This window comes from Amia ocellicauda, chromosome 21 (assembly GCF_036373705.1).
Source record: "Amia ocellicauda isolate fAmiCal2 chromosome 21, fAmiCal2.hap1, whole genome shotgun sequence".
In the NCBI taxonomy this organism is placed as follows: Eukaryota; Metazoa; Chordata; class Actinopteri; order Amiiformes; family Amiidae; genus Amia; species Amia ocellicauda.
Window position 1 is genome coordinate 13415048 of NC_089870.1, and position 13571 is coordinate 13428618.

The window sequence follows — 13571 nt, forward strand, 5'->3', positions numbered from 1 at the left end:
GCTGTGTGAATTCATTTTTCATCGCCGGCCTCGGGGAGCTGGTTGTAGCTGCGTGGCGGATCCCTCTGGCAGGTCCCGCTATAAACCTCCCTGCTGGGCTAATGTATTTGATAGGAGAAGAAAAAGGCTGGCTTGCTAGGAGTCTGCAGACACTGCTCTGCTCGGTCTTGGCCAGAGTCCAGCCCTCGGTACACCACAGGCTCTGACTCGCTGTAAATCCAGTGACCGCTCCGGCACTGTGTGGCCTCTCGGTTACTCTCGTGACCTCTGTGCTCATTAGGGCGTGGTCTTTCTCGCCACCAGCTGCCAGCCCTTCACTATGTGACTGGCACTGTTTTACTGAACTTTTTCAGAACTTCATGAATTAAAGGTTAACCCTCTTTGGCACGGAGATCTTTATTTAGGATTAGATTACACTTCAGGCAAAGATTCAGATGCCTGAATACTGTAGGAGACTAGACACACCAAGTCATTTTTCCTTTTACAGCTACATTATAATATAATAATAAGTCAGGTGTTTGGGTAGAGGACACCTTTAAATACTTTTCACCACATACTACCAACCTACTTCCTTTAATTAAGACATGTTCAGAGTTTTTTTTTTTTTTTAATTTAATAACCTGACAGTTCTTTGAGCTGAAGAGTAAAGTGCTGCGAGCTTTTATATTGTGCTTAAAAACAATTTCACGCTTAGTTGAAAACTGATGATCCCAGTCAATTGAGTATCTTATTGCTTTTAGATTCTTTTTTTCCCCCTCTTAAATCCTAAGACTTGCATACCGTAACATGTTCCTTAAACTATGTTCGTATTGTGCTGTGCAACTCCCAAGTCTGAGAGTCCAGTATTTTCAAAAATATTTTTGTTTTGTGTCATGATTTTTTTTTATGCGTGTATTTATTCGGGATGGGCACGAGTATGCGAATATTCGATTTGGATACTTCGGTTGGATTGCTTCTGATAGTAGTTTAATTCTGGGAGATGATAAATGTATATATGCATATTTAATTAATTTTTTTTTTTAGCTTTCCCTTGTTTAGACTCGCTTAAAACTCTAGATAAGCCATATTTTTGTGATCGATCATGTATTTTAATTTAATTGATACACCCTAATTACCGATAACTATAGGCAATATGGTAATGCTACTATAGATGTTTTTCTGGATGACAACATAAACATAAGGCACTAAGTGTGCATGCATCAGAGTTGTGTTCCCACAGAGACTCCCAGTTGCCTGTGAAACCATCGCAAATTTGACAAATGACAGGCAGATGTTTCTTAACTTTACAGACCGGCAGAAATGCATCACAACCTTGAAACGCGATTAGCCATTAATACAACCGCTACCTGATCCATTGACAGAGGTGTCAGGACAAGGTATATTTTTTAAAGGAACCCCCTACAAAATAAAAGTTGATGCCGCACACGATGTTATGGATGTGTGATTCAGTTATTTAGAGACACTTATTGTAATTGATTGAACTTATGTAGAGGTTATCCAGGAAATAATGCTAACATTGAATTTGTGAAAAACACTTTGAATAAGTTATTGATGCCAGTGTGTTGTAGGCATTTTCACAATACTGTATAATTGTATTAGTTGCTCTTAGGAGTAAATTCTGCCAAGTTAGTTACATTCATTGAGCTACGACTAATGAACATGGCTACACAGTTCAGATTAGAGCAACACAAACGTGCACTTTAAATACTGGATCTGCAAGTTTAATTCTCCCACAGATAAATTATAATGTATAAAAAATAATAATCTGATTGTTAATGTTTATCAGGATCATGATACAAAAAGTCATATACATTTATCTGTAAACGTGCTGTTCAAAAAAGAAAGGAAACTAGATGAAACGGCAGCAGATGATATCTTTTGAAAAAAAATATATGATGCTATTTGTTTAATACATATTTTTTCAATATGCCCCCAACCCTCACACGGTGTCGGTAGCATCCCACCCTGCCCCCAATATGATTTGGAATATTTGGAAAAAAAGTATTATTTGAATCGTTTCAAAATATTAATATTATTCAAAAGCATGCCCATGCCTATTTTTATTTGTTTATTTCCTTGTTTGTTTATTCAAATAGTACTCCTACTGTGGTAATGATCACATGTATCTTTCTAGATTTATTGCACAGAATTCCCACTTGGTAGATTTTCCTCACATCAGTGTGTGCTTGTGTATGAAGAAGCAGCTGCAGCCTGTGATGGTGAGCGTGTGTCATGGCTGTGTGTGTGTCCCCATTTCAGAGAGCTACACCTCCTCCCTGGACGAGCACAGCCCAGCTATTCCAGTGTCACCTACCCTGCCTCTCTCAGGATGCCCAGTGCCCACGGTGCCTCCTGCGGCCCAGTCGGTGCCACACCTGCAGGCACCTCTCTCGGACCCCAGCCAGCCCCAGGCCCAGCTGAAAGTGGCGCGGGAGTGCCCTCAGAGCGCCAAGGCCCCCAGCGGCTCTCGCTCCGGTGTCCGCAGCACCACGGGCTGCCCGCACCTCTCAGACAGCCAGCTGGCCCCTGGCCACGCCAGCAGCACTGGCAAACAGCAGAGGATAACCCGCCGCAGAGCCACCAACGGTTGGCTGCCCATCGGTCTGCCCGTGGAGAAGGAGGTCTTCATTGTGGTCAGTTGGCCCTCTGCCTCCTTCCCTCTCACAGTGCCATCTTTCATGACAGCAACTGTTAATTGTAGACTTTCTTTTGCAGAGAATCAAATAGTCAGTTATTTGGAATCAGGTATACATAGTAAGATTGTAGAATGGGACCATACCCTTCTCCTACTCTAAATTTGTATTGCTTTTTTCGTTTAAATTTAAGCAGTAGTTTTCTGGAGAAATTGGCAAAATCTTACATCGCGTACTATTGTTAAATTGTCCCTGTTGATCCTATAAAGCGTGGGAAGAGCTCCATGAGCTGTGTGCTGTGTTCAGTGCAGGTGTTAACTGTGTTCAGGGCAGTGTTCGCTGTGCTCAGTGCGCTGTGTTGTGCTGCAGGGAGAGGAAGAGCCGGCGCTGAGGAGGTGTTATGAGGGTGTGCAGCGCGACGGCGAAGTGATCCGTGTCAGAGACACGGTCCTGCTGCGTTCAGGGCCCCGCAAGAAATCGCTGCCCTATGTTGCCAAGATCTCCGCCCTGTGGGAGGACCCCAAGACTGGTGAGCGGAGTGTTTTTCTGAAAACAATCTGTGGATGCATGTCTGATTACTTGATATACTTTTTTTCTTTCCTTTTTTACATTTTACATTTCTTTATCTTTTTGAATTCTGATTTAATTAATCTATGGGGCTAAGAAGCCAAAGGAAAATCTCCTAAATTATAGTTCTATTTTATTTAAAATGTATTTGCTTTTCACAAAAGGTAGCTTCCTGCCATAGTCTAAGCTGGTGAAAGGCTACCCTGCCCACTGATATTAAATCAGGTGACCCCTTCACTCTTTGTGGTTTGCAAGGCAGGCTCTTTATAAACCACAAGTGCTCATAACTCATGAACCCCAGGCTTTCACTGGAGGGTGGAGATTTTCTCTTGGGTTACTCAGCCGCGAGCTGTGAACACAACACGGACATTCACCAGGAACAGGAAAAAAGGAATGACTTGCAAAATGAAGTTGGTTTCCTTTATTCAGTTTTTGTATTTGTATTTGAAAACCTGCTCTTAGCGGAGGTGGCAGTTTTAATTATTAAATGTACAGGGAGCATAGTCACCGATTTAAACCCATGCTGAGTTTTCACTCTTTGCGAAGGATTCACAGTGAAGACCACATCGTCTCTATGCTCTGTCATGATGGATGGGAAGTGTTGGCTGGATCGGATTGTATTCTCCCAGGGCCTGTTTCTCAGTCATAGCTTTAAGAGCTATTGGGTACAATTAGGATCTAGCTGGAAAAGGAAAGTGATAGCTCTCTGGTTTATAGCGGGGAGGTGCACTTTTAAATGCCAGCAAAATGAAATATTGTATTTGTTTTGTTGCATTGTCGTCAACAGATTTTTGCCAATGGGAGATTTACTAAACTTTCTTGAGAACATTTACAGTGTTGTGACACAGTTTTTGCAAGTAAAGTACAGCATGTATTGATCACATTGCTCTTAACAAATGGTATAAATGTGAGCTAATTTGGTGAATATGTAATGTACATCTATCTTCCTCTGTTCCCTCCCCTGTCCAAACCTGTTCTGCAGGAGAGTTGATGATGAGTCTGTTTTGGTACTATCGCCCAGAACACACTCAGGGAGGCAGAAATCCCAGCATGCACTGTGAGGTAGGTCATTCACAGGCTTAATCCAGGGTTTCTCATACATGTATTGGATGTTTCCCAAGAAGGTAATGGCCTTGTTAATTAATCATTTGCTACGGTTACTAGTAATAAAGTTGGAATGGTTCAAAACAGTACCACCGGGGACGAGCGGCCGATCATTATTCTGAACTGAGTAACATTGCCATTACCTTAGTTTCTATAACCAAGAAGGGACTGACATCCTGCCCTTGTTCCCTCCCGTCAGACCGAAGCTCTGAGAATCTAGAGGACACAGCTGTCATGTGTAGCTGTGTGTCAGTGCTGGGGATCAACCAACAGTACTTGGTGGTGGCTAAAGAGATTTGTTCTCAAAATCCAAGTTGCTCTTCTCTGGAGTTAGTTGCAAATGCAGAGTACACTTGTTACACAAACTTAATTAATAAAAACACTATTCCCCCTCCCGTTTTCAGAATGAGATTTTTGCATCTCGGCATCAGGATGAGAACAGCGTGGCTTGCATTGAAGATAAGTGCTACGTTCTGACATTAGCACAATACTGTAGGTAAGTGGAACACTGGAAACTGGAGTTTCTCTTGGCTTTACTAATCTCTAAAAAAAAAAAAAATAACACCAATTTCAGAGAAACTTGTAAACTCAAGAGATAAAGCTCTGTGACAATGATATTCCTGCTTTTTTCTTTACTTTTTAATGCTTTTCTGTGTGTGTTCTAATGGTGTCTTCGTGTCTGGAGAAGAACACAAAGTGTACAAACGAGAGGAGGGCATTCGCCCCATTGTGCTCGTTTGGTGTCCATTAATAACTAAGTGATCCAAGGATCCTATCCAGTCTATTTTTAAATGTTCCCAAATGTTCAGTTTCAACCACATCGCTGGGGAGTTTGTTCAGATTGTGACGCCACTCTGTGTGAAGAAGTGTCTCCTGTTTTCCGTCTTTAATGCCCAATTTCCATTTGTGTCCGAATAGAGTGCATTAGGGCCTGTTGTACACTTGATTCAGGTACAGGAAAACGAGTGAGAACATGCGCTTTTCTTTTTCGTTGTCCACTCAGATTTTGTGCCTTGGTGAAGCGACGCGGGGAGGGTCTCCCTGAAAGTATGCCCATGGTGCCGCCCTCCCCAGAGTATGCCATCCCGGCCCACCGCCGAGTCCCCATGAGCATCGACCCGGACCTGGTGTTCCTCTGTCGCCACGTCTACGATTTCCGCTATGGGCGCATCCTCAAGAACCTGCAGTAGCGCTGCCCCGCGACGAGGAGTGCCAGCCTGCCGGCACCGCCTGCAAACCCCCCACCCCCCCCCCACCCCCACCCCGCCCGCCCGCCTGCCCCCGCTGTTGCACTGAGGGACTCGGACACTGAGATACACAGAGAGGAACTTAGCAGACAAAACCAATTGATGTACCTGAACTGAAAATGAAATAGGCCAGCAGACAAGTGCCAAACCGTACCTGTGGGAGCCCGCCTTACCCTGGGGGAGTTACTGGTTAGAGATGGAGACGCAAAGAAGGGGGTGTTTTTTGGGACAGGAGTGTCCACCTCATGGCACTTTCAGGAGAGTCACTGGGAACTTCACTCTTTTCACACTGGTAGAAATTACAGGTCAACCATACCAGGACCTGCCCCCCCGCCCCCTCCAATAACCCAAAAGTTATTGGATAATAGTATGTGGGAAAATGCAACATATCAATGACAAAAACTAAAAGAAAAAAAAGAAAAAAAAAAAAAACACATGAATATTATGTTTTGAAAATGATTTGAAGTCGTATAATTTTTAGTTTGTTTAGGATTTTTATCTGTTGTGTCTGAAGCGTGTATTGTATACCTGCGATTAATACCAATTCCAGGATATGACTTGAAGGTGCAATAAGTGTGATGTCTAACAAGAAGTGTGACAACAATGTTTAATGGCATACGTTAAATCGGAGACAAAGATTATGGTTTTCTTTTTAATTTTTAAGTATATACCCATGTCCTCTGCGGTAGGGTAAGTTAATTTATTTATTTGCGCTCAGTAAGACTTTGAAAGTTGGAGAACTTTCATATCGAAACGATGAAGACCATGACCCTGGGCTTGCTGCACAGGTCTTGACTGGACAGTTTTGGTTTAATCCACATGATGGTCAACACTGAATCCATCTCCTGACAGTACTGTTTTTTGTTTGTTTGTTTGTTTGCTTGTTTATTGTTTTGATTTTTTGAAAAAGGGGGGGGGGGGGTAGAAATGCAGTTTCTGACCAGAACTCACTATGGGAGGGCCAGCTATCCCAGGGTCCATTGGGGCTTCCCCACAGGAGCGGTTTGGCTCCCTGCTTGTGAATTGACCAATGAGAGGGAGGTGTTGTTTGTTTCAATGCTTCCCCACCGATAACCCATAACTTGCCTTACGCCTTGCAGGTAGAGATGTAGGCAGCAAACCTTCCCCACCTCCCCACCTCCCCACCCCCCGATGAAACCAAAGGATGTCACCGAGTGGAGCCCCTATCCCCCCAAACCCCGCCAGGCCGCCCACCCCCGCTCGTGTCCATTGTTTGTTTGCACTAATTGATTTTATGTTATATTAGAAGTTTTATGATTGTGTTCTTGGCTTTCCCCGCTACTAATATTATCCGGGAGAAATTCTGCATATTTATGTTTGTATATGTGTAGACGGAAAAATAGGCTCTCCCCACCTCCCTATGGGATCAGGGAATGATTCTCCTCCTGTAAACACAAACACACACACACACACACAAACACACACACACACACACACACACACACACACACACACACACTTCTCAGTTTTGTGTGGGCAGCAGCCTGTTTTAAATCCTGGAGCTTTTTATTATCCCCACCCTTATTTTGAATTTCTACTATGAATCAGAAACTGGTTGCTTTTGGATTGTAGGTAAGCAGTGATTTTAAAATGCTTCTCTACCAGAATTACTATGTCTTTTACTAGGGTCTGGTAGCCATCTGCGTACAATATTCTTCATGAGAGGAAGTTAAAAAATTACCACACTTTCTTTTTCTTAAACTGAATTTCACAGATATGAGCTTCTCTTCTACACCTTTTTTGTGAGTGAGTTACACTTGGACTACATTTGTGCACGCAATGCTGTAGCAAGGTGTTTGTGAAGCAACACTTAAGTAGACAGTGACGTAGCTCTACTTTCAAAAGCAAGAATGAAATCCCGTTTTCAAACTGAGTGACACTGATAGACTTGGAAAGAAACAAAACAGTGGTTTATTCTTTCTATCTGCAACCAAATGTTTCACTTTTGGTTTTTTTCTTTTTCTTTTTCATATATAGCCTTCGGATATCAAACCCATGGAAACAGACTTCTAGTCATCTCTGATAATAGGTAATCGTAAGACGAGTGTGGGTTGTGATTGGAGCTCTGCTGATTTGGCCGGGAATACAGTGTTCTTCAGATGTCCTGTACAGCAGAGTTTATTCCAGGACTGCATGTGTAGAGTCACTGGAATACAAGAAATCCATGTGTTCTTTGTACTTGCATACAAACGGATGTGTGACAGCCTCCAAATGCAGACCACCAGGGATGCTAGGAATTAAGTTAATACCAAACCGTTAAGTTTTTATATTGGAGCCTTTATACTGGGATTTTTTCTTGGGTTGGGGAATGAGGAGATTGAGGAGTTTGAAACCAATTTGAATAATGTTTTATTGTGTGGGGAACTACACACATTAATGTCAATAATCGCTTTTTTTTAATTATTTTTTTATAAGTGTGCTTTACTTCTGATTCCTGTCCTATGAACCATGTAGTTCAATCATGTTTTGCTGTTAAGTGCAGCAGACTTACCAGACCAAATGTAAATTTCTGAAAGATCAATGAATTACCATTATAAAGATTTTATTTGAAGTTGATATACAAAAATATCTTTTGGCATTTTATAAAGAACAATGTAGGCTGTAATCTAGTCTTGACAATACAGACAAGGCCCTGGACAGACAAAACAAAACAAAAACAAAACAAACCATCAAAAAAAAGGAAATGAAATCTTTAACCCAGGGTACTGAATAATCTTAGATGCTTTTTAGCTCCCAGTCCCCTGATTTAAATGTAAATATTTAAAATCTGAGTGGCAAAACTGGGCATTTTCCAACCAAATCAAAATCACAGCATAGCATGTTTGCATTATTTAAAAGACAGACCTGTGTATTATAAAAACATCCTACAAATGGAATAAATAATATATGAGTTTCAATTAAACTTATCTGCAGTAAGTCCTGATGAGAGAATTTCATGGTCATGAAAAGTAATTTTGTTTCCTGCAGTGTGTAATTTACAATTAAACATGTATTTATTTGGTCTTTTTCAGACGCACAATAGTACAGGCTGAAAATGAAGCCCATTCTATACTGTCATTTATGTCATCTGAAAAACGTTCTTTAGTAGTAATTTTCTTGGATAGTATTAATTACCCACAACCATTTAAAAATAATAACTGTTAGTATAAACATTTAATGTTAAAATTAGCTTTACATCTACAGTTGATGATATTCCTTACTATGTAAAGCATGGATTTAGCATGTCAGCCATGTCATTAGAAATTGCTTTCGGCATTACAAATCATGTATCAACAAAGCACTTTCTCAAAGATCTTAAGCCAGTGTTTTCGGTTTTGTTTCTTGTATTTCTTTGGTGTAAAGATACACTTGGGCACTGCTATCAGATTGTTTGTCTTGGGGAGGGAGAAAAACAACCCACATTTCTAATGCGTTTCATTCCCCAGACTTGTGGACAGCCCCCCCCGATAACGCACTCTTCTACATTATGATGCACACATTTGTCTTTTATATGAATTAAAAGGTTTGTATTCTTCTTGATTTGAGAGACTGGTAGGTGAATAAAACGTGAACATGAACCCCCTCCCAAGAAATGTAACTAGATCTGATCTTACCAGTGGAGAAATATAAATCTGTTTGCCCTTGGTCATGGCTGGTGTAAATGCCTGCATATATATTTTGTAATTTAATCATGAGGAAAAAATGGAAACCAGTTATTTTGGAGTATATAGAGTATATTTGTAAATGTGTTATATTTAAATGCTTTGTCATGCTATCTGGGATTTAGCGGACAAAAAAAAAAAGAAAAAAAAAAATGCTGACAGCTAGCATCCCTGCTGATTTACCTTTCAGGAGCTTATTTATAAAACTGAAGGGTTTTTTCTTCTGTGAAACAAGGTTGCAGTTTTCATTATTTCATTTGAGTGCCTGTTCTTTTTTTATTTTTTAATCTATAGGTTTGTATTTTAAGAAATGGGGATTTTAAGTGCTTCATCCACAATGTAATTAGAAGCTCAGTTTGATTTAAACTGCTGCATGCTGTCCATAATAAATCCATCAACTCAAATCATGTTTTTAAAACGTACACATCTTGCTTTTCCCCGATTGTGTCCGAAAGAGTTTAAACTAGTTTTTCTATCCGATGTTGCTCTCGCAGGTCATTCCAAACACAATCCAACATGCAGACTTGCACTATGAAGACTTGAACGTATTCACAGATCGTAGGCTATTTTATGTTACTCAAGAAAGTTCTGTGTAAAGTCAGTGTATTTAAAATTTGAGAGAATTAAATAGTTATTTAGCCATACAATTTACCGTGTTAAAGTAGGTTACATGAAATGTGAAATAAACATTTTAACCTCATCCTTTTGCAGTCCCTTCCCAGTACTCGGTACACTGACCTGACATGCCCCTTCCAGTCCTGCAGCCCCGTGTCCTCACCTCGCCTCTCTCACTGCTCGCTGGAAAAGTATTAATCCGTAGGGCAGTGTATTTGCTGTGGATCAAAAGGTTGGGAAAAATTATAGTAACTCTTTTTTCATGATTTAATTACATGTTAAACAGGACAAAATAATAAAGGCCTTCACAAGAAACCTTTTGATTCTACGGCATTGACGTCCATTTGTATCCACTTTCAATTCAGGCATATGTAGTCACTGCACAGAGAAGGGAAAAACCTAACTGTTCCTCATAACAGGGCTATGAAGTTGTATGCGCTAAGGGAAATGCATACACTATTGAAGGCTGCCTTTTTTTAAATGTTACCGAAGAATGTAGTTGAAGAGGTGTTTTTTTTTTTCATTTTCAAATCCACCATTGCCATGTAGGACACTTTTCAGTGAAACTCCGTAGTGAGTGTATGGAAAATCAAATTACCTTGCCCTCGAATACAGTTCTTCACATCTCAAAGTGTCCTAGCGATCCTAGTGCTTCAGCAGACCAGGTGTATGGCTCGCACGACTAACGATGGCAGGTCATGCTGCCGGGGGTGTGCTGTACCCGCTGCTGCAGGGTTTTACTGCAGTGTGGCCCCTCCGATCCATACTTCTGTATGTTGGCTTAATATCCTGGCTGAGTTCTGCTGAGCATTGAATCCGAGTGCACAACACGGCATCGTGAACATCAGTGTTCATGGCACAACAGGCCGACTCCTGCGCAGGCCGTCCATAAGCCCACCCTGTGAGGCACGAACCATGCAGTCAGTTCGAGCTGCTAAAGCAATGAATATACACTAAAGAGAACAGGACCCCAGCAGGAGAGATCTAGCACTCTGTCTGTGGATCCCCTGACAGGCCTTGAATTTTGGCCTTTATCTGCCACTGCCTTAACAAGGGTACTTGTCTTTAAAGAGTATGAATTGCTTGGTAGATTGCTGACTTTTTAAGATGGTTTTCAATGCTCCCAAGTTCCCGTTTCTTTTCTCTTTTTTGACATTGGTCAGTTAAAGCTTTGTTCCATCTCTTACATGAATGAAACGTGATGCATGCTGACTACATTTTTTGTTTTTTTGTTTTTTGCTTTTAGTTTGCTTTTTTCCCTCCCTTCTCTGCCTGGTTCTCCAGGACGTAGACCTGTTGTGGTGCATGTGGTAGCAGAGCACAGTGCTGAACTAAATGAAATAGGGCCTGTCTAGCTCATAGTTCAGACTTTTTTTATTTCCATTTTTTTTCTCAGGTTTGAATGTTTGCTCTCAATCCACCATTCTTTCCAGAAGTGAATTTCTTGTGACGAGTCACAGAAATCAGTGGGTATTACCTAAAGACTGAAAACAAACAGGCAAACTGTGTACTGCATTGCAAAAAGTGCCTAATTCAAGCCCCATTCAGCACCACACCACAGAGCAGTGTGTCACATACTGAAGAAAACAGGGTGTTCATTCAGACTTCCTCTGTAATTACACGTCTGCCTTGCCTTAAACACAGTTGCAAATCTTCCCAGACATTCTGGGACTCGTGCAGAACACGGGCACAAGCACACAGAACAAAAACCACAGTCAGGTTTTCTTGAGGTTTTAAGCTCAGTGAGATGTTTGTAGTGTTCGCAGAAAAAGTAACTGCATTTATACTGAGTTGCCACAGGGTGTCATGTGGGATCCATGTAACGACAGCCGCCGAGTCCTGCAGCAGAGTGTCTATCTGCTTTTTCGTAACTATTTAAAATTGAGAGAGGTGAATGGTTTATAAAAACTGTAAACCAACTTTGTGATATTGTTATCTTGCTTATGTTGAACAACTTGTGGGGTACATTTCTGTAGGGGACACTTACTAACATAACTTTCTTTAAAAGAAGAAAGTATGTAAAGACTTATCTGCTTAAAGCAACCCTCCCTCAATCGTGCATGTGTATTACATGTCCAGTGGTCCAGGTCAGTTGTCTTTCTGAAGAGACTGTATAAACCGTGACCAGTTATTACACGTTGTTAACGAATTCGGTGTTCTGGGACTCTCTGCTAAGACAATTACACACAATCGTTTCCCTTAAAGCCTGCTGCAGCCCTACTAATTAACCCTTATTAATCCCCCCCAACAAAACCTGGTTACATACCTCCAGACCATCTGTTTAAACAATGGCAAACTTTGCATAGGTGAGATCTTTGAACAGTTTGACTCTTAACCGCCTCGACAATCATTTTTTCGTATTTTGATTTGATTTGATTTGATTTGATTATTTATTTATTTACAGGGATCCTTGCAGTATTTTATTATTGACCGTTTTACACTTGCTTGCCCCTCAGAGTGGCACACTTAAATTTCCCTTGTCTGGGAGGGCTGCAGAAAAGCATCATATTTGGTGGGTTTTGGCTTTCAGTTGTGTAATTGTGGAAGAGAGGGACGGCTCCAAAAGCCCTTCAGAATGATTGATGCAAGGGCCTTTCTTATTTCTTTTTTATTTGTTTGTTTGTTTTGTTTTTCTATGATCTGTGCTTATCATACTTTGCCCTAAACATAAGTGTCCCAAAGACCTAAATGTGTAACGATTTTAAGCTGTTTTTACATAATATATTAACAATCATTTTCAGCATTGATGGGCTATGAGTAGGGAATGTAGTCATTAATTGATAAGTAATTGTAGAGAACATGCAAATGCAGGTGTTAAATTATATACGTGTATTAAAACAAAAACTTGTTGGTGATGTGCAGGTTCATCCGATAACCCGTTTTCTTTCTTGACTGATTTTTATATCTTTTTAACAGTGATTTCTTGTATATGCACTTTCTTTTCAGCCCCCTTATCAAATGCCCTTTCCCCGCGTGGCCAGGTCTGAGTGTTTACAAGTGGAATGAGAGACATTCCAGAATATTCTTCTTTTTTTTTTTTTTCTTTTGGGGGCATACAAAATAAATCTGCAAATGTAACACATAAAAAAAAAAGTACATTTTAAAGGTGAAAATGGAAGTGTATTGATTTTAGAAGGAAAAAAAATATATGTTTTGATTGAACTTGAATCCTGTTTCTGCTGTTTTTTGTTTTTCTCCTTACAAAAGCTTCCAGTCAGCAGCTATGTGACCTTGAATCTGACCTCTTGCCAGAGAGCCCAAGACGCATTTGTCTGTTTAGCCATTAGAGAAGGAATATTTGTGAACAAGAGAGCCTGTTCTCGGTCAATAAAATAATTTGCTATTAAAGTGGGAAACATTTTCTTCTACATTTTAGGCCTGGTTAACTACTTGAATTCTCTCAATCTCATTAGTACAGTAGTAGACATGGCACGTAAATTCAATTCAGAGAAAAAATAAATAATAAAAATAAAAACGTCGTAGCTTTTTTTTTTTTTTTTTTTTAAAGCTCTTGAGTACACCTTCAGATCTGTATTCTCCCTGTGTGTACTTTATATTTGTGTTTAGTATATATGAACTCAACATGCAACAAATTCAAAGTTCATATAAGGAAATCAGTCAATTGAAATCAATTCATTAGGCCCTAATCTATGGATTTCGAGTTTTGCAGGAGCATGCTACAGTCAGGTCAAGACCCTGGATGACTAGCAGCAGAAGAACTTCCCTGAGATGGTTTCTGACAG

General features: G+C 40.5%; 1 protein-coding gene across 2 annotated transcripts in view; it reads left to right on the forward strand.

The window, feature by feature from the left end:
* The window catches only part of bahd1 (bromo adjacent homology domain containing 1), a 49175-nt gene extending 36179 nt beyond the window's left edge, over positions 1–12996 (forward strand). For both annotated transcript variants that reach the window (XM_066693972.1, XM_066693973.1), the window contains exons 3-7: positions 2260–2633; positions 3003–3162; positions 4183–4262; positions 4709–4800; positions 5308–12996. In XM_066693972.1, coding sequence (XP_066550069.1) covers positions 2260–2633; positions 3003–3162; positions 4183–4262; positions 4709–4800; positions 5308–5494 — 893 coding nt within the window. In that variant the 3' untranslated portion in view covers positions 5495–12996. The remainder of the gene's footprint in view (positions 1–2259; positions 2634–3002; positions 3163–4182; positions 4263–4708; positions 4801–5307) is intronic.
* The last annotated feature ends 575 nt before the right edge of the window (positions 12997–13571 follow it).